The 20,554-nt window shown below is 44.9% G+C and overlaps 1 protein-coding gene across 6 annotated transcripts in view; it reads right to left on the bottom strand.

The window, feature by feature from the left end:
* Window positions 1-20,554, bottom strand: part of TBXAS1 (thromboxane A synthase 1) — a 199,506-nt gene that overhangs the window by 97,220 nt on the left and 81,732 nt on the right. For all 6 annotated transcript variants that reach the window (XM_027770512.1, XM_027770515.1, XM_027770513.1 and 3 more), the window contains one exon: window positions 6,232-6,328. In XM_027770512.1, the coding sequence (XP_027626313.1) occupies window positions 6,232-6,328 (97 nt within the window). The remainder of the gene's footprint in view (window positions 1-6,231; window positions 6,329-20,554) is intronic.

Below are 20,554 nucleotides of genomic sequence, written 5' to 3'. Positions count from 1 at the left end.
GCTCTGCAGGGCTGACCCACAATGCTCCACGAGGCTGGACAGGTTCTAGGCCTGCATCTAGGGACCTTCCTGAGTACGCTGGGCACATGTGTGCCCACAGTCCAGGGCTGGCTGCAGCGGGCGGATCACAGTATCATAACCCTGCTAGGGGTGCTGTCTCTGTCTCTCTCTCTCTCTGGAAGAAATAAATGAATAGCCTTTTATAAAAGAGGGAAGATAGTTTTTTTAAGATTATGAGTTGTCATATTTCTGTTTTTTAAAAATGTAAAGTTGGCTTTGCTGAACCAAGAGTCTAGTAAGACACAAAATTAAGAAATCATTTTAAACCAGGTTGTGAAATTTAAAAAAAGGTTCTGCAAAGCAGAGGGAACATCTAAGCACCCAGAATCAATACCACTTAACACTATTCCCAGGTCTTCCTGAGGCGTGCCGTGCCTTTCAAGACGTTAGAGTTCAAATTTACCTACCATGTTGGAAACCAGAAGTGAAGTGTATTTTACGAATCAAATGCAATTTCATGGATCGAGCTTCTCCAGGCCTGCCCAGGTCAAGATATGAGAAAAGCGGGTAAAAGGGGAGGCCTGTGGAGGACAGGCATCGTGGCTGTCACCAGGGACTTCTGACAGGCAGCCCATCCTGGGACAAGGGGCCTCCAGCTCAGGCTGTGCCCGGTGAAGGTTTTACGTAAAACTGAGGCTGGCCTTGAAGTGGAGCAGAGTCGGGCGAAAGGCTGCATGCCCCTGTCCATGGGCCGCTGCTCTCCGCAGTCTGCCTGCCGGAAGGACTGGCTAGCTCAGAGCTGTGGACCTAGCGTGGGAGCTGACCGTTCCCAAGAAACACACCGCTGAAAGGGTTTCCAAGGTTTGAAGCAAAGAGAGCTTCCCCATGTACAATCCATTCTCAACTTAAATCTTCTGCACACATTAGAAAACCCCAACGTCTTCATTTATTCGATGTCGTGTGAAAGGGCAAGAGGACCGGGAACTCAGGACAAATACGTGTCCATAGCACTTGGAGACATACCAGTTACAGGGGAAGCCTCCTCTCTCCTTGGCAGATGGCAGCAGGCAGGTCCCTACAGCCCAGCCAGGTGGGCCTGACCCACCTGTGGCTCCGACTTGTGCTCTCCTTGCAGATTAGCTGTGACGAGCTGATGTGGCCCTGCCCTTCTCTGGAATGAGGTGCTGCCGCAGATATGAGGCTAAGGTCTCCAGTGAGGAACCTGCCTCCTAGCTTTGGTCATCTTGGCCAGTGCCAAGGGCTCTGTGGTTTCGCAGTGACTCTTATGGTGCTGCTGGCTACGGGGTGAGAGACTGAACCTCGGGCAACTTGGCCCCAGGTGCTATGGTTCTGGAAAAAACCACGTGCCTTTCCCATCACATGGTGCTTGGTGTGGCCCTGTGAGTCTGTGGTCTGGCTCCATCTGTGCCTACAGAGACGACCTCTGTGTTGCCATGAGGCCCCGAGGGGTCCCCATCTCCACACACATACAACTACCATCACCTTCTACCCCCACTCCACATCCACGCTGCGGGACTGGGAAGGAGCCTGGGCCACCAATTTGAACCAGAACGCATGGCTCCAAGGCGCAGGTGTAGCGACTCGTCACATCCCCTCCGTGATCCACCCAGCTAAACTGGGGACCACCTGCTTCTCATCACCCTTCCCACAACATCCCCCAGACCCGACTCTGATGGGAGGCCAAGAATGAGAAGTTCTACCAGCATTATGACCGCACTGCTGAGTCACGAGGACCCGGCTTCAGTTTCCAGATAATGTTTAAAAAGAGCCACCCACATGGCTTCATTTGGGTGCCTGATAATAAAGAAGAGCTAATTAAAATATATATAAATAAAACTACCCAAGTCCCAAGCTGCTGTATAGGCACTAAGAAGAGTGATTTGGGTTTGACGGTAAGCTGTGCTTGCACCACCGCGGAGCCACTTCAGGAAGTGCTGAGGGCACTGATGGGGACCCAGAGTCCATGCAGAAAGTGGGCAAAGAGAGCAATACCACCCAGACCCCAGGGCCTCAAAACCCATGCCTGGGAAGGCAGGATGTAGGAACAGCCACCCTGGGACACGCGGTCGGCTCGGCCTACTGATACAGTCTGAAAAGAACCCTTGCCTTTGGGCCTGCTGCTGCAGCACAAGGGTGATACAGTGTCCTGCAGGCTGGAGGCCACGTGGCGTGGCAGACCATGGGCTCAGGTCCCAGCTTGGCCTGCAAACACGGCTGTGTGTGCATGGGTGCCCAGGACCCTAAGGGGCTAGAGGGCTAGGGGAAGCAGATCACGGAGTGACATGCTGTGGAGGGTGCTTCTCTTTTTCTTGCACAAGCATGTGCTCTCTATCATATACACAATTTTAAATAAAAATTTAAACTATTTCTTCAGCAATTCCGGAATTCACATATAAGGGAACTCCCAAAATTGGTAGAAAACTAAAGTGTGAGTTGATGCTGGTGCAAAACATTTTGAAATCCACAAGTAGCTTCATAATCCCCACTTGCTGAGAACTTTTTGAAGGTGCCTCCTATTTGCTCTGTGTTGGGACATCCTCCGTGGTCCTCGTCGTGATCCCCAGTCACGAGGTTCTACGGACGCTCACTGCACACGTCTCGTGTCAGAGCCAACCCCAGATCCAGTCAGCATGGCCACGTGTCTGGGGCACAGAGAGCTCAGGTCTGGACTTGTGAGCGGAGATGGGCACTCGCTGTTGGAGCACAAGTCCACGTGTTATTTAAGTTTCTCTCCGCTTAATTTATCAAACTAATATGCCGAGGTGTTTTCTGTATCACAGGGGACCGTTTGGTGGAAGCTTGCATGGAGTAAGCATTTAATGTTTACCGAGTGAATGTATAATAGAGCCGAACCGCTGAGCGCTTAAGTAAACACGGCCTATTAGCGGGAAGGCAGCGTGGCATCGGGAAGGAGAAATCACGTCTCGCTAATCTCCTTGAGTTCTTTGAGCAGATAAATAAGCATATGGATAAGGAGGAACTACAGAACCCAATTTAATTTGACTTTCAAAAACCTGTGAGGAAATCCCACTCTAACAACTGTTTTTAAAAAATTGAGTCAGGAAGGGTTGTTTTATCATGAATATGGAATTGGCTTAAAGACCATAAACAAAGCTAAAGATAAGTAGATACATTTCCAGATGGAAAATTAGAAATACCGGCATTTCCTAGAGATCTGATCTATGATGGTCTTGCCACATGTTTGTGGAGGACCTAGATGAAGAAGCGTGCATGGAATCTCCCGGTTTGGGTAGTACCCTTCTCCTGGGGGGAATGTCAAGCTGACGGAGATTCAATTCAGTCTGAACAAGAATACATCGGACCACGTAGTAGTCATTACATTTGAGAGGCTTGGGGCATAGGAAAGGAATACAAGATATGGCTCTTGGCTTTTCAGAACTAATCATCAAATTAAGGTGAATATCCTATTTTCCCATGAGACCAATGGTGAGAATGAATGAGAAAGATATGAAGTGTGTTCAGAGTACAGAGGAGGGGGAAGTGACTATGGATGGAGGAAGAGAAGGCTTCATGGAGGAGGTAGAGTTGGAGGAGAGCCTTGAGGAATGAATAGCCGGGGTTTGGAGACATATAGAAGAGGTGGAAGGTTTTCTTGTTAAAAGCAGTGGACTTGTGGCCTGATGGTTAAGGTGGCTGGATCCTGCGAGGCTGACCTCACTGTTCAAGTCCCAGATCCTGCAACTTGAGAAACAAGTGTGCATGCCCAGAATCCCAAAAGGAGGGAGAAATGGAGGAGGAGGGATTGTGACGTGATCATTCCCCATGAGGGGCTCCCTCTTTGTCTCTCTCTCTCTCCTGTGCATGAGTGCATGCACTTTCTGGAAATTTTTTAAAAGGCTCCCACAGGTTGAGTGTCTATGTGAGGGAGGGAGGGCTTATACACAGGCTCCCATTTAGCCTGATAGGTCATACCCCTGTCTCCCAAAGGAGGGACAGAGGCTTAAAGAAGTTGAGAAATGTGCCCAGTCTCACGTTGCTAATAAAAGTGTACTGTGTAACCTATTGCCAGGCCACCTCCAATCCCAGGGGAAGCGTCAGCGTGTGCAAAGGTAAGAGGGCAGGGAGAGAATGGGGGGGACAGTGGGAGTGGCTACTCTACTGGGGAGCTGGGAGAGATCAGGCAGAGCATAGGCAATGGATAGAAATTACAGGGGCCCTTAAATCTTGTCTGGGGAATTTGAACTTAATTCTGAAGACTTAATCCTGTGTTGAATGAGAGAGGAAGGAAATTGGGACTGTACTCTTGAGTTTGGAGGCTGGGACCTAGAGACCGTAGTCAGGGGGATGGGAGGAGGGTAGAAGAAATTAGGGATGACAGACAAATGGTTTGGAGGAGAAACAGACAGAAGCCGGGGGCAACTTCATGCGGTCTCCTCCATAGGAACATGTGGGCTGAGTATGTCTGTCCCTCACACCCTCTCTCACAGGTCAGCTCTCAGGATCTCCTGCCCTGGTGACATCTGGGGGTCCTTGAAGCCATATGGGGACACCTGGCTGTCATGTCTCAACTCACTGCTCAGGAGCTTAGGCAGGCTCAAGGACGGAGGCAGGCTCTCAGAAGCGCCTTCACCCCTGCTCAGTGCAGCTGGGATGATGAGCTCCGACTCTGTGACTTCCCCAGCTGCTGCTGCTGCTGCTTCTGTTTTTCATTTTGTTTTGTTTTGTTTTTTTGCATTTTTCCAGAGACAGAGACAGTGAGAGAGAAAGTGAGAAATCACCCTTTCCCTCAGAGAGATAGTCACACCACGATCCCTTCTCCTCCTGGGATTTTGGGCATGCAGACACATGTACCTGGTATGATTTTCAACCTAACAAGTCTAGCACCAAAACCAGTCAGCCATGTGAGAGTCCAGTGTCTTAACTACCATGCCACCTGCTGGCCCCTCTTCCTTCTTTTAAATGTGTATTTCTTTCTTTCTTCTATGAGTTCAAGAGACACATAGAGACAGAGACAGAATCAGAGAGACAGAGATCCCCCCAAACAGGGTCCTGCCACCATGATCCACTCCTGAACAACAGCCAGCCCCAGATCCCGGGCAAGGATGTACCCAGTGCTCTCAGTAAGGTCTCTGGACTTGAACCAGGAACCCTCCTATGTGCAGCTGTCTTGCAGAACACTGTGTTTTACTACTGGGCCACATCTGCCAGCTTCCTAATCAGCACTTTCCCAAGGCTGACAGGGAAACCGTCTGTGAGGACAGCTATATTTGAGAGCTGAACTCAGTCTGAAGACCCCGGCTGCACAGGCGGCCTTCCAGGGTATTTGAACAGAGGGAGAACAGCACAGTGTTTGGGGAAGAGAGTCTAGAAACAGTGGCTAAACTAGTACGAAACTCAAGGATTCCTTTTCATTTCGTTCTTTTTAAAAATGTTGATTTATTTATGCCTTACGGTGAGAGAAAGAGAGAGAATGCCAGCACCTCCAGCAGGTCTGGATGCCACAGTCCACCCCCAGCTTTAGCCAGCCCTGGATTATGGTGCACATGCCCGGCGTATGCCGAGGGGTCTCTGATTCAAACCCAGGACCTCCCCTCGTGGGTCAGACTCACAGAGTGTTGCCACTACGCCGTTGGCTCCCCTAGCCTGTGGCCATCCTCCGCTACCTCTCCTAGTCTTTGCAATTTCTCATCCAAGGAAAATTTCTCCGTAAGTGCTGCAGAGGTGCACCCACCAGTAGGCGGAGACTGAACTCATGCGAAGGGGCCCTCTTACAGGCTCCTCCTCCCACGTGGGGACTAAGCTCCCCCCAGAAGCTGCTTGCCTTCCCTTTCCAGCCTAATAGTTTTACACTCTCCGGGAAAGACACGGGCACAAGGGCCTTGAAATTCTGCCTTCCCACTGTTTTCTTATTAACTTTGCTCGATCTTTCTCAGTCACTTGGCCTGTGCCCTCTGGATCCCTCTAGCTTTGAATATGGCTTTAGAAAACCGTCCTGGTTTTAGCATTTTTATTAGCATCAACTTCTCTTGAACTTTAGCTTTTCTGAGACTTTCTTCAATGTAAATGTCACGAGTTTGTCCCCGTCCTTACAACTCTTTTGAATACCTGAGGCCACCAGGGTACTCAGTTTCCAGTAGAAGAGATCTAAACCTTAGCAAAGGCCAGATGTAATCCCTGTTAGAGCTGTCACGCCGTCCTTCCACCTTAAAATGATCTCCCCCCATGCATGTGCACAAGGACACTACATACCATTCTGTTGGTGAAGTTACCGAAGTTCTCAACCAACACCTGCTGGATCATGTCTGGCTGAGAGATAACAATAAACATCCGACGACCAAGATAGTACCTAGGAGGAATTTAAAAATTACTTTAAAATGTCATTTTAAAATTTTACTCATTTCTGCTTTCCAGAAATAACTCACAGTGGCTTAGCCTGAAGGATAAAAGTAAGCAGGAAGTGAAGATGTGGAGAAGAGGCACTGCACGCTCCATCCTAAACAGCAGGACAGCTGTGACAATCCAGCAGCAAAGTCTTTCCACCAAAATCTCTGAAACGCTACCTTGGGGCCAGCAGATGGCGTAGTGGTTAAGGCACTGGACTTCCACATGGTCAACTGTGGTTCAAGCCTCATACCTGGCAGCTTGAGATTCATGCCAGGTTCCTGTGCATGCATGCCCAAAATCCCAAGAGGAGAATGGAGGAGAAGGGATTGCGGCGTGGCCATCCCGCCTGGGGGGTGATTTCCTGCTTTCTATCTCTCTGTCTCTCTCTCTGTCTGTCTGGCGAGCGCATGCGCCCTATAGCAAAAACCTCTCAAAAAAAAAAAAAAAGCAATTTACCCTAAAAAAAAGTTTAAAAAAAAAAAAATCCTCCCTAAAAAAAAATTAAAAAAAAAAAAATCCTCCCTAAAAAAAAATTAAAAAAAAAAAAATCCTCCCTAAAAAAAAATTAAAAAAAAAAAAATCCTCCCTAAAAAAAAATTAAAAAAAAAAAAATCCTCCCTAAAAAAAAATTAAAAAAAAAAAAATCCTCCCTAAAAAAAAATTAAAAAAAAAAAAATCCTCCCTAAAAAAAAATTAAAAAAAAAAAAACCAATGCTACCTTAAAATAAGTTTAAAAAAAAAAAAATCACCCTCTCCCCAGGGGGATGGCCACATTAAAAAAAAAGAAACAGAAATTGTGGAGTGGCCATATAGGTATCAGACAAAGTGTACTTCAAGACAAGATAGAAATAAATGGGGATCTTTCATAACAACAACAACAAAATGCAACATTATACAAATCCCTGGACACTGTGGGTTGAATAAGACACAGTTCCTGCCCAAGGAGCTGACAGCCCGACAGGAAAGACAGATCTCTACATGTTAATCCGGGACAAAGTGAACTTCAAGACAAGATAGAAATAAATGGAGATCTTTCATAACAACGACAACAACAAAATGCAACATTATACAAATCCCTGGACACTGTGGGTTGAATAAGACACAGTTCCTGCCCAAGAAGCATGGCAGAGGACAGTGTCCATATCTTCCCAAAACAGGGAAATAGGCATCATGGTAAGAGGGGAGTCAGAAGCTCCATTAGTTCTCAAAAATAAAAGACTAAAGTAAATAAATAAACAGATGCTGTGAGAACTTGGGAAAGACTGAACCTGCTGGAGAAGGGCTGAACATCTGGTTGTCACATCTCCATGTGAAGGAGCTCAACAGATATTTATGACGTTAAGGAAGAAATGGAGGAAAGGCTTAGGCAGTCAGCGGGTGGTAGTGAACTCGGGCTGGGGCCTACAAGGTTCTCACTCTCTGTTGGACAAGACAATCACGCAATCAGTACACAGTGTGATTCTGGCAGGTGTCGGTGGCATGGGGTATCACCCCATGTCACCCTTCTGCTCTTGGAGATGAAAGAGTGATTTCCTGAGCTGGTGCTGCCCAGACTGAGTTCTGGCAGATGAGCAGGAGTTAGTCCAGGAAAGAGGGTGGCAAAGGAGGTGAGGGTGTGCTGAGCAGAGGATGCAGCTTGAGCAACTGTCCAGGAACAAGTCTGCTCGGAAAGCGATCAGTGCTGACTGCCAGTGGTACAAAGCAAGCTAGAGTGGTGACAAGGAGGCCCACTGCAGAACGCCATGTTTCTAGTGTCTGAAATGATCCTTTCAGGGATGCAATTTGGTCACTGGTGTATCCAGCTCAGAGCAGTAAGGAACAGATTTTAAGGAGAGAGTCACACATAAACACAGCCAAGTTTGCTCTAGCAGTCTTAGTAACTCGGAGCTTTTCATGAGCCAAAAATGATATTAATGTTTTAACTCTTCTCCTTCTCACTGACTAGGAGAGAAAATGAAAAAAAAAAAATTGCCTAGTATACATTAGACCTCAGAACATAGTAATATTCACCAGAATGATGTATTTTTCAAAACGGTTGGGGTAATGTTTGGAACACAGGAATTCAACAGGTGTGATACAAAGAAAGAAATGAAACCAAGTAGTTTTTTACTTGTTTTAACCAAGAAGACCAAAACATACAATGAGACCATAAGTCAGTACTTTCATAAGATGTATAGTAAGTGTCATGGAATCTTTCTGGACTCTAGTGAAATCTATAAGACATTCTCATAAGAAAAATAAGCTCTCATAGTGTTGTGTATAGAACTTGAGGGATTCTTAGACCCTGACTTCTACTCCAGAGCAAACTTCAAATGTGTTTGCAAACTTGAATTGCCCTTAAAACCCACCTACATCAAACCCTAGTTTAAAAAACAGTTAAGAATTTTCCTGATTTTACAAAAGTCGTAAACTTAACGGATTCAAGAGTCAAGTGAATTTAAAATACAATAAACCCAAAGAAAAGCATGCCAAAACACATGATTATACTTCTGTTTTTTAAAAAAATTAATTTAGTATAGGGTATGTACACCTTTTAGTAGAGAGAGGAGAGAAAGAGAAAGAAATAATCCCCTAGGGGGATGACCACACCACAATCCCTTCTCATCTAGTCTCATCTCAGGATTTTGGGCATGTACACACACACATCCAGCATGTTTTCCAAGCTGCCAGGTCCAGGATTTGAGCCACATAGTTGGCCATGTGGAATCCAGCTGCCTTGACCACACCACCACCTGACTGGCCCTGATTGAGCTTTGAAACCCAATAGAGGAAGAAAGAAATCTCGACAGCAGTCAAAGAATGATGCATTACCTATAGAGAACACCCATCGAAAGGACAGCAGATTTATCATTGGAAACCATGGAAGCCAGGAGGAAGTGGCACATTGTTCAAATATTGAAAAAAAAGAACCATCAATTGCAAGTTGTCTAGTTGGTGAAAGTATCCTTCAGGAAAGAAGTGAAAATAACTGCATTTTTAGATAAAGGAAAAGTAAGAGAATTTGTCACTATCAGATCTATTCTTTAAAATAATGGCAAAGCAATTCTCCAAACAGAAGGGATATGATAACAAGAAAGTTTGGCACTTCTGAAAGGTAACAAGGACAATGGAATTAGTAAAATAATAGACTGTGATTTTTCTCTATAAGTTTCATACTTGAACAGTTGAAGTAAAAATTATAACATGATGCACTGCTCAATATACTTAGAGGAAATACTAAGAGAATTATATCTTAAAAGTAAAGAGGATAAAAAGACCAATATGGAGGGACCAGCAGTTAGCATAATGGCTAAGTTGCTGGACTCCCATGTAGTTGACTGCGATTCGCGGCCCAGACCCAGTGGCTTAGAACTCACACCGGGCACGTGTGCATGCGTGCCCAAGATCCTGAGAGGAGAATGGAGGAGAGGGGATTGCGGCATGGCCATCCCCCCGGGGGGGGATTTCTCGCTTTCTGTCTCTCTGTCTCTCTCTGTCTGTCTGGCGAGTGCACGCGCCCTATAGCAAAAACCTCTTCAAAAAAGGAAAAAAATAAAGACCAACATGGAAGTAAGTTTTCTGCATGTTATTTGACGTGGTAAGTCAGCTGTACTCATAGATCATGATAAATTACTATGCATTTTTATGTAACCGCTAAGGAAGTCATACGAAGTGATCGACCAAAAAACAAATTAATTAGCCAAAATATAATTCCAGAAATTGTTCAGGTAACCCACAAGAAGGCAAGAAAAGTGAAGCAAGAAGCAGAGGGAGCAAAAGAAACACATGTTTAGTATAATTATGAATATGATGTATTAATTTGATAACATATCAGAATTTGTGGTTGCGGCTAAAGCAGTGCTAAGAAAGAATTTCATAGCACTAAATGCTATCTCAGAAAAAAGGAAAGATCTTGGTTTTTTAAAGAGATTTTTGCTATAAGGTGCTTTTTGGAGAGAGACAGAGAGATAGAAAGAGAGAAAGGGAGAAATCAGTCCCCCCCGCCCCCAGAGATAGTAGCCACGCCACAATCCCTTCTTTTTTATTTTTTATTTTTTATTTTTTGAGAGGTTTTCGCTATAGAGCGCATGCGCTCTCCAGACAGACAGAGAGAGACAGAGAGACAGAAAGCGAGAAATCACCCCCCAGGGGGGATGGCCATGCCACAATCCCTTCTCCTCCATTCTCCTCTCGGGATCTTGGGCACGCACGCACACGCGCCCGACGTGAGTTTTAAGCCACCGGGTCAGGGACGCGAACTGCAGTTGACTACGTGGGAGTCCAGCAACATAGCCATTATGCTAACTGCTGGTTCCCTACAATCCTTTCTTTTTCATTGTCCTCTTGAGATTTGGGGCATGAATGCACATGTGCCCAGTGTGATTTTCAAGGTGCCAGGTCTAAGACTTGAACTGTGTTCAAGCATGTGAGAGTCCAATGCCTGAGCCATGATGTTACCTGCTGGCCCCAAGAGGAAAAATCTTAATCTATGTTTCTTCCAAGAAATTCGAAAAAAAGGAGGAAAAAAACCCCACCTAAATAAAGCAAAGGAAGGAAATAATGAAGAGAAGAATTCAATAAAATTAAAAACAAAAACAATAGAAAAGTTAAACAAAAAACTGATTCTTTGGGGGGAAAAATCAATAAAATTAAGAAACCTCTAAGAAGACTAATAGAAATAAAAAGAGAAAGACCCAGGTCGGCATATCAGGGATTAAACAGGTACCACTATAGATGCTGCAGTCAATGAAATGCTCAAGGGTGGCCACAGACAACCATAGACTGACTTGTCTGACCACCAGGAAGAACTGGACCAGTTCCTGGACAACCACGAACTATTAAACTCAACCAAGATGGAATGGACAATCTGAATAATCCTGTAACTATATAAAGTTGAATTTATAATGTAAGATTTCCTGAAAAAAAGATATCTCCAGGCCCAGATGGTTTAAATGGAGAATTCTACAAATATTTTTTTAAGTTTTATTTATTTATTGTTGATGATAGAAAGTATCTGGCAGGAGTGTGGGAGGGCACAGGTAAAAAGTACCCAAGGCAAGATCTCTTTATGTCACTAGCCCCTTTACCCAACACTTCAGATCCTCAGGATCTTGGGTACCCACATGCTTGCTTGGTGTGTTTCAGGTCAAAAAGGCTAGGAATTGTAATTGGTGGTTGGTCAGGTGGCTTCCAGTGCTGCAGTCTGGTATGCTGCCAACTGCACCATCCAGGTTGACCGCTACCAATTATTTAAAGAAGAGTTAACAGGGCCAGGCAGTGGCACAGCAATGACGCTAAACTCTGTAAAGCTGGATTCACATGGGAAGGTTCTGAGTTCTCATCCTGGGCCTTTCTCTCCTTATCAGGTGCACATAAGTGCCCATGGTCCAGGCTTGATGGGGCTTGTGGTGGATCAAGGCATAAAGACTCTGTTGGGAGTGACTGCCTCTCTCTCTCTCTCTTTTTCTCTCCTTTTCATGAAAGAATAAGTGAGTTTGCAAGGTTGCAGGATTTGAGGTCAACATACACAAAAATCAATAACATTTTAATATACTAACAATGAATATGTGGAAATCAAATTGAAAACAAAATACTATTTATAATGCTCATGACAGAAATCAAAAAAGGCCTAAATAAATGGAGAAACCTATTATATTTATGAATTGGAAAGAATCTACACTGTAAAAATCAATTCTCCCAAAACTTGTTTATAGGTTTAATATGATTCCAATCTAAGTCCCAGCAAGATGTTTTGCAGGCATAGACAAAGCTATTCCAAAATTTATAGTCATCTGCCATATAATAACATTCTGGTCAACAGAGGGTGGCATAAACAATGCTCATAGTGGAGCCCATAGGCTGCATCAAATAGCCTAGGTATGCAGGTAGGCCATGCCATCTAGGTTTGTGAAGGTGCATTCTGCAATGTTTGCACAATGACAAAGTGACCTGGTGATACATTTCTCGGAATTTATCCTTGTTGTTAAGTGATGCATAACTATATGTAGAAAAGCAAAGGACTTAGAATACCCAAATCACTTTATTTTTATTTTTATTCATTTTTTGCTATAGGGTGTGTGCACTCGCCAGAAAGACAGAGAGAGACAGACAGAAAGCAAGAAATCACCCTCGGGGGGACGACCACACCGCAATCCCTTCTCCTCCAGGGATCTTGGGCACACACGCACACGTGCTCGGCGTGAGTTTTAAGCCACTGGGCCCAGGACTGGAACCGCTTTTGACTACATGGGAGTCCAGCATCATAGCCATTACGCTAACTGCTGGTCCCCCCAAATCAATTTTGAAAATAAAGAATGAAGTGGGGGAAGTCAATCTACCAGATCTCAAGACTTAGGTATCCCAGTCTAGACTGCATGGTATTGGCAGAGAAACATAAACCTAGATTGAAGAAACAGAATAGAGAACCCCGATTATAGACCTACACAAATACATTCAACTGATCATTTTGATAAAGATATAAATGCAATTCAATGAAGGAAGTAATAAACTTTTCAACAAATGGTGCTGGAGTAATTGGACACTCAGAGATAAACATATGAACCTCATATATTCTCCAAAAATTAACTCAAAATAGACTGGACTTAAATGTAAAAAGTAAAATTTCTAGGGAAAAAAATGGAAGAAAATCATTGAGATCTAGAACTAGGCAAAGAAAACTAAATAAAAAATATACTAATTCATAAAAGTATAGTATTCCTTAAAAAAAAATGATAAATTGGATTTCAGGGCCAGCCCTATGGCCTGCTCATTAAAGGAGCCAGGTTGCACATGCCCAAGTGTGTAGTTCAAAGCCCAGCCCTGCTGACTTAAAAAACACACTGGGGGAGGGACAGCACATGGCATGGTGGTTAAGGCTCTGAACTTCAACCGTGGTTGGAGTCCTGGGCCTGGTGGCTTAAAACTCACACCAGGCTCATGTGCATGAGTGCCCAAAATTCCAAGAGAAGAATAGAGGAGAAAAGAGTGTGGCATGGCCATCCCCTCTGGTGGATGATTTCTTGCTTTCTGGCTCTCTGTCTCTCTGGTGAGTGCATATGCCCTCTAGCAAAAATCTGTATCAAACAAACAAACAAACAAACAAACAAAAACAGAAAATAAAAGGACACTGAGAATGTATGTGCGCATGCTCTAAGTCCCAAAAAAATGGAAAGCTAGACAAGAAGAGATTGCAGTGTGACCACAAGCCATTGAGAGGTGCTTTCTCCCTCTTCTTCTCTCTCTGTTTCTCTGTCTCTCTCTGGAGAGCACATGAGCTCTCTGGCAAATGAAATACTACTAATAATAAATTAGATTTCATTGCAGTTAATTTTGTTCTCTCTTTGAAAAGCTCTGTTGAGGAGATTAAAAGACAAGTTACAGATTAGGAGATAATATTTATAAGCTACATATCTGACAAAGGACTCACGTATGTAGACTACACAAAAAAAACTTGAAATTCAACAGTTAAAAAACAAACAATCTGAATAAGGATGGGGAAAAAACAGACATCTCATCAAAGAGGATATATATATGCCAGGTAAACACATGAACAGATGCTAAACATCTTTAGGACTATGCAAACTAAAACCACAATGAGATATCACTATGCATGTGTCGGCATTAGAGGTTAAATTTTTTAAAATTGTGACAATAAACACATAAACAGATGCTAAACATCATTAGTGTTAGGACTATGCAAACTAAAACCACAATGAGATATCACTATGCATCTGTCGGAATTAGAGGTTAAATTTTTTAAAATTGTGACAATACCAAATGCTGATAAGCATGTTTAGAAACCGGATCATTCATACATTGTTAGTGTGTAGGTAAAATGGCCCAACTACTTTAGGAAACAGCTGGGTAGTTTCTTACAAGACTAAACATGTACTTACTATATGATCTAGCAATTGCACACTTGGAAGTCTATCCCAGAGAAATAAAAACATATGGTAATACAAAACATGTGTATGGAGGTTAATAACCACTTCATTTGTAATAGGTAAAACCTACAAGCAATTCAAACGTTCTTCAATGGATGGATGGTAAAATGAATGATGGTATATCCATACAATGGAATATTATGCAGTAATTAAAAAGGACAAACTATAGATAGATGGAACAATGATTTTGTACTGAATATTATATAACATTCTTGAAATAGATATGGAGAACAAATCAGTAGTTGCCAGAGGTGGGAGACAGAGTTGGTGACAGACGTGTGAGGCTCCAAAATGATAGTGCTAGAGAGCTTATGCTGAGAGGACAGTTCTGTACCTTGGCTGTGTATGGTGGTAGTTATACAAATCTGCACAAGTGATGAAACTGCAGAGAACTCTACATGCACACACACACATGCACACATATAAAGGAGTGCATATAAACCTGGACAAAACCGAGCAAGCTCTGTGATGATACCAAAGTTGGTTTCATGGTTTCGATCCTGTGCTGTGGTTATACAAGAGGTTACCATGGGAAGAAAGTGGGTGAGAGGTACACGAGGGCCTCCCTACATGTCTTGTGTTTTTGTAACTTCCAGCGAATCTATAATTATTTCAAAACAAAATGATTTAAAAGGTCACCAGGAAGCTTATCAAATAACAGAGTCACAGCCTTCTCCCCATTAGGTCTGATCTAAAGGCCGGGCTGGGGTGTGGGGCGTGGTCCAGGAATCTGCATTTAACAGGCTCTCAGACTCCAATGTGAGAAGACCAACCCACGCACACTGTGAGAAGCTCTGCCCTAAGGCAGTGCTTTGTGCCCTCTGTGTCTGGTCAAAACTTACTGTGGAACCGCTACAAGATACGAATGCCTGCCCCCATCCAGAACAGAGTTCCCGGGTGGGACCCATCACCTCCTACTCATTTTATTTAATTGTCAACGGATACACACGCTCACGTAAGAAGGATGAGGGCAGGGGCGGAGAAAGCATCTCCCCAATGGGGTAGGGTCACGTCATGAACTCTTCTCCATTTCTAAATAATTCTGTTGAGAAAAACATGCAAGCCATAATTTTTTTTCTTTTTTCTTTTTTTTGAGAGGTTTTTTGCTATAGGGTGCATGCGCTTGCCAGATAGACAAAGACAGAAAGCAAGAAATTACACCCCCCAGGGGGGGGATGGCCACACCGCAATTCCTTCTCCTCCATTCTCCTCTCGGGATCTTGGGGACACACGCACATGTGCCCGGCATGAGTTTAAGCTGCAGGGTCCGGGACTTGAACCGCAGTCGACTACATGGGAGTCTAGCAACATAGCCATTACACTAACTGCTGGTCCCCCTGGCATGTTTTTCAAGCTGCTGGACTTTTGAACCATGGTCACCCATGTTGGACATGACTCCCTTAACCACTAGGTCCATTGTTTTAACACGCTCCCCAGGCGTCCCTGACATGATACACAGTAGCTATACTGGAGGCCCGCAAACCCTAAAGCCCAAGCGAAAAGCCCTGCTCTGTAGTTAACCGAAATGTACATCCATTCTCATTTTCCTAAATTCTCAGACCTCAAAGGAAAGCAATTACACTGCGGGGGGCGTGCATCTTTTGGTAATACATTCATATTGATTTAGTTATGATCAAAACATTTTACACGTAATCTGTTTCTTTTTTTTTTTTTAAAGTAATAGTTCTACATTCAAATGAAAGTTGTCCTTCCAAGTAGTCACCTTGGGAGTCCTTCTGCTTTTTTCTAGTAATATTGCTAATGCTAAAAACAATTTTGCAACAATTCCTTTAGAATTGCTTCAGAGTCGGTTTATGAACCTCGGGAGAAAACTGGCCCCATTTCACATGTAAATTGTGTAATCTTGTGAATTTATATTTATAAAAATGCTCATCTGTAGTTTGAGGAGCCCCTGGAAAGACCTTGAATAGAGAAAAATGCAGGCAAATCTCGTCTTAGGCGTACAGAGCCTTCTTTTCGGTGCCTGGATAGCTCCACCCTCTCCTAGCCTCCTTGGGGAGCACCCTCCAGTCCATGTAGTTCTGAAGGAGCTGTCAGTTCTGGAACCCTGCCCCTCTGGTCACGCACTAGACTCACCATGCAGGCTGGGCCGCAGTGCCACGTCTCCTTGGCGTCAGGGACTGGTCCAAGGGGTGGGTACATGACCCCTTCAGGCCAGTCAGAATCATCCACTGGGATGTCTGCATGGATGCTGGGGTAAGACACCGTCTTTCTCCGGAGCTGCTCACCCGGGTGTATGTAAATCTAGGGCTCTCTGTGGCCATCCTTCTACCACATGCACAGTTACTTCGTGAGACCAGCAGAGATTCCAGACAGACAGACAGACCCAGGAGGCACAGAGCTGAGCCCAAGGTCCTGCCTCGTGCAGCCCTTTGCTTGCTTCCCAAGCTTAGTGAATCCGTGCATGCTGGTTAGCTCATGTTGGGTTTCTATCATTTGTAATCAAATAGCCCCAACTGATATGGCACCCCTTATCTTTCTCAACCTGTGGGAGCTCAAGGCCATTCTGCCTCTTGAAGCTTACTTCCTGGAAGGCTGACCCCATAGCCTAATGGTTAAGGGAGCCAGATCCCACAGGCTGACAATGGTTCGAATCCTACCACCCCTTCTGCTCCCACCCCTCCGGGTTGAAATGCATGCCAGGTGCATGTGTGTGAGTGCCCCAAATCCCAGGAGGATGGAAAAATGGGAGAAAAGGGATTGTGGCATGCCAATGCCCCATTAAGGAGAGCTTTCTCTCAGTATCTCTCTCTCTCTATCAAGCATATGCCCCCTCTGGCAATTAAAGAAAAAAGTGTACTTCCCTAAAAATGTCTGCTCTCCTTACCGCTTTCTTAGACTGTGCCAAGTACTGGGAATCACACCCGGAGCTCGGGGGGCAGGACCGGGCCCCACAGCCCCATCACTGCACAGAGAACCCACCATCGTAGGTGCAAACTCCTGAAACTCCCCCGACTGCCACTGAAATACGGGTTGATGCCTAGGTAACCTCCGCACTTCACTGCAGTCTCCAACCCTATTCCTCTAAATTCAAGGGAAATTAAATGATGTTTTTTGAATTTTTAAGTCTGTCTACTTTTGAGTGCAAAAAATCTTTCTATACCAGCAAAAACAATTAGTGAAGAATTTGGATGGGCCATGAACCTTCAAGGTAACAGCAACAATTGTTGTCACTTATTAAATGCTCACTGTCCATCAGGCCACCGCGTTCTGAGGGCATTACCCGTGTTACCTCACGTAATCCTCCTAGAAAATGTACGAGATAGTAATCATGCCCACTCTTCAGAATAGAACACAGAGTTAGAGAGGCTCACTTGTCCAAGATGGGGGCCTGACCCCAACCTCAGAGCTGCCAAAGCCCAGGTCCCTCCTGAGCGAGCTTCCTGCTACCTGCCCGAGTGCCTGCTCTCCTCTCAGACTGGCCTCACCTATGGAACAGCTCTGGTGCCAAGTAGGTGTGTGGAGGAGACAGGCGGCCTCCTAGCTGTGCAGACTGTAACTTTTAAAGGGGGAAATTCAGGGCAAATTCTTGCTTAATGAACCAGAAAACCCCCAGCCCAATTAAGGAGCTAAGGTCTTGCTTCCCTCCAACCCAAAGTGTTCTACAGACTCCTTTTGGGCAAGAAATTCTTAACCGGTTACTCACTTAGACTTATTTTTGCACCTAAGGATTTGCTTATTTAACTTCAAAACACCTGGCTGAAGAGAAAATGTAGGCAAATCAGTGAAGTATTGTGTCGACAAAAATAACACTGGTTTGACTTGTTTAATTAGTAGTGTTAAAGCAACGACAACAACAAAAAAAAACTGACCGGCCAGTTCAACCCAAGCAATTCACAACTGACTTCTGGAGACCTAAGTGGAACAGAACTTCAGTATTAGCCTGGGGCTGCCGGCCCTGTTCCAGAAGGCCTGCCCTCATCAGGATGACTGGGCTATAAAGACTGTTTATGGGGTGGGGAGGGTCACCGACAGGCACCCCCACACAGAAAGATGTCCAAGTTACACGGCTGAGTGGGAAACAGGTTGTAAAACAACACCTACAAGGGGTCTTCAGAAAGTTCATAGAAAAATGCATGTTATGAAATAACTATGCATCATTTCAGAAATGCTTGAAGCAAAATAAATTCATACTTTCATTCCACTTTTTTCACAAACTTGTGGAAGTCCCTCATATAATTCCCGTTAATAAATAATAGTCAATCTTATTAGTAATGTGTACATTCAAGAAACACAGAGTGAACCAGCCTCATAACCTAATGCTGAAGGGAGCTAGATCCCACTTGCCAATTGCGGTTCAAATCCTGGCCCTAACGACTTGAAAACATGCCCAACACGTGGGTATGTGGCTGAAATCCTGACTGGATAGAGAAATGGAGGAGAAGGGACATGGCATGACCAGGTCCCATGAGGGGGTGCTCTTTTCTTTTCTCTTTGTGAGAGTGTATGACCCCTGGTCAACAGACAGACAGACAGACAAGAACAAGCAGTGCTCAGAGCACGTGCTCTGTCAGGCACTGCGCGGGGTCCTGCTGCCATCCTCCTGGAAAAGGCTGGAGGCAGGTTTATAAGATAGGGGACAGCGCCTACCTCTGGTGCAGAAAACTACAGGGCATATCCACTTTTGTGTTACTTCTTTTTTCTAACGTTTCAGTATTTTACAGTAAGTGCAAGTTACTTTTGTAATAAGAAATAAAATGGAGAGGCTAAGACCAGCTGGTGGCATCGTATAAGGCACCTGGATCCTACATGGCTGACCATGTGGTGGCCCAAAATCCCGGTGGCCCAAAATCCCGAAAGAAAGGAGAGACGGAGGAGAAGGAGAAGGGATTGCAGCATGGCCATCCCCCGGGGAGACTGCTTTCTCACTTTCCCTCTTTCTCTGTCTCTCTCCAGTAAGCACATCAGAGCAGCCCTCTGGCAAAATTTAGTAATTGAAGGGGGGCCAGTAGATGGTGCGGTGGTTGAGGTACTGGACTCCCAAATGGCTGAGCGTGGTTTAAGTCTTGCACCCAGTGGCTTGAAAATCATGCCAGGCGCGTGTTCATGTGTGCCCAAAATCCCAGGAAGAGAATGGAGGAGAAAGGACTGCAATGTGAACAGCCCCCTCGGGGGTATTTTCTCACTTCCCCTCTCACTGTCTCTCTCTGGTGATCACACACGCTCTATGGCAAAAACCGGAATTAAATTAATTAATTTTTAAAAATCAAATAAAATCTGCAACCTTAAAGTTCAAAAAATAGAAAGAGGGTGGAGTGAGGGGACACCTGTCAGTGGATCAGCCCCACAGTGACCGCCATGAGGCAGAGTGGAGGTTGCAGTGAGCGGGCTCCTGGCATTGGACTCTCAGGGACCCAGTTCTGGCCTCTGTGGTTCAACAGCTGTGATGTCTTGAGCAAATCACAATTTCCTTGATAAAAGAGGCTGGTAAGGGGTAAAATGAGAGCAGTTTGTCAACCTCCCCATGGGAAGCGAAGGGCCTCCACGTACCACTTTGTAGGGGATGAAGAAGCCTAGCAGGGTGTTCCTGTGGGGGATAAAAACTCGGCACCCCCATACCAGCAGAAGGAATATGAGCATACACATGCACGCATGCACGTCCGAAGACTTCTGACTTTCAGGTAGGGACTGAAGAATTGACGAGGTCCTTCAGCGCTCGGCCAAAGGACCAACTTGAAGCATCCGAGAAATCCTTGCCTCAGCGATGGTTTTATTTCCCGACAAGATGAGGATACTTAGAGGGTAACCGCTGTTCTGACCTCAAGTCTAACCTTTAGTGTGAAATGTAGTCATAGAAGGTTCTGGAAGCTCAATGGAGAAAGGTGGCAGACAGAACATACTACATGAGGTCTTCAACGAGTTAAGGGAAAAAGGCGTATTATGAAAAAGTTGTGCTTTTTTTTTTTTTCTAACGCCAGAATTAACTTGAAATTTAATTCCATTTTCCAATGAGCTTTTGAAGTCCCCTTGCACTACTGGAGATCGTAACTGTGAGCATCTGAGACGCAACTCGCAAAGTTCAAGAAGCTAAGAAGTCCTGCGCTGGGAGTATCTGGATATGCAGTGACAGGGACTCCTAAGCTGTGCTCCCAGGAGGCCCTTGGGGTGTCTATCCTGTCCTTTATGGTCAGCTGCCCAATCTTCTTAGAGCAGGAGGCGTGGGTTAGCTGAGTGGTGACGCAGACACGAGTTACCATTGAGACTTTTTCAAGGAGCCAGTGGCACGGTCACAGGGCCCTGGAGCC

This window comes from Tupaia chinensis, unplaced genomic scaffold (assembly GCF_000334495.1).
Source record: "Tupaia chinensis unplaced genomic scaffold, TupChi_1.0 Scaffold000140_1, whole genome shotgun sequence".
Taxonomy (NCBI): domain Eukaryota; kingdom Metazoa; phylum Chordata; class Mammalia; order Scandentia; family Tupaiidae; genus Tupaia; species Tupaia belangeri.
Note: the sequence above shows the minus strand (reverse complement) of the source record. Positions and strands in the feature narration are given on the sequence as shown.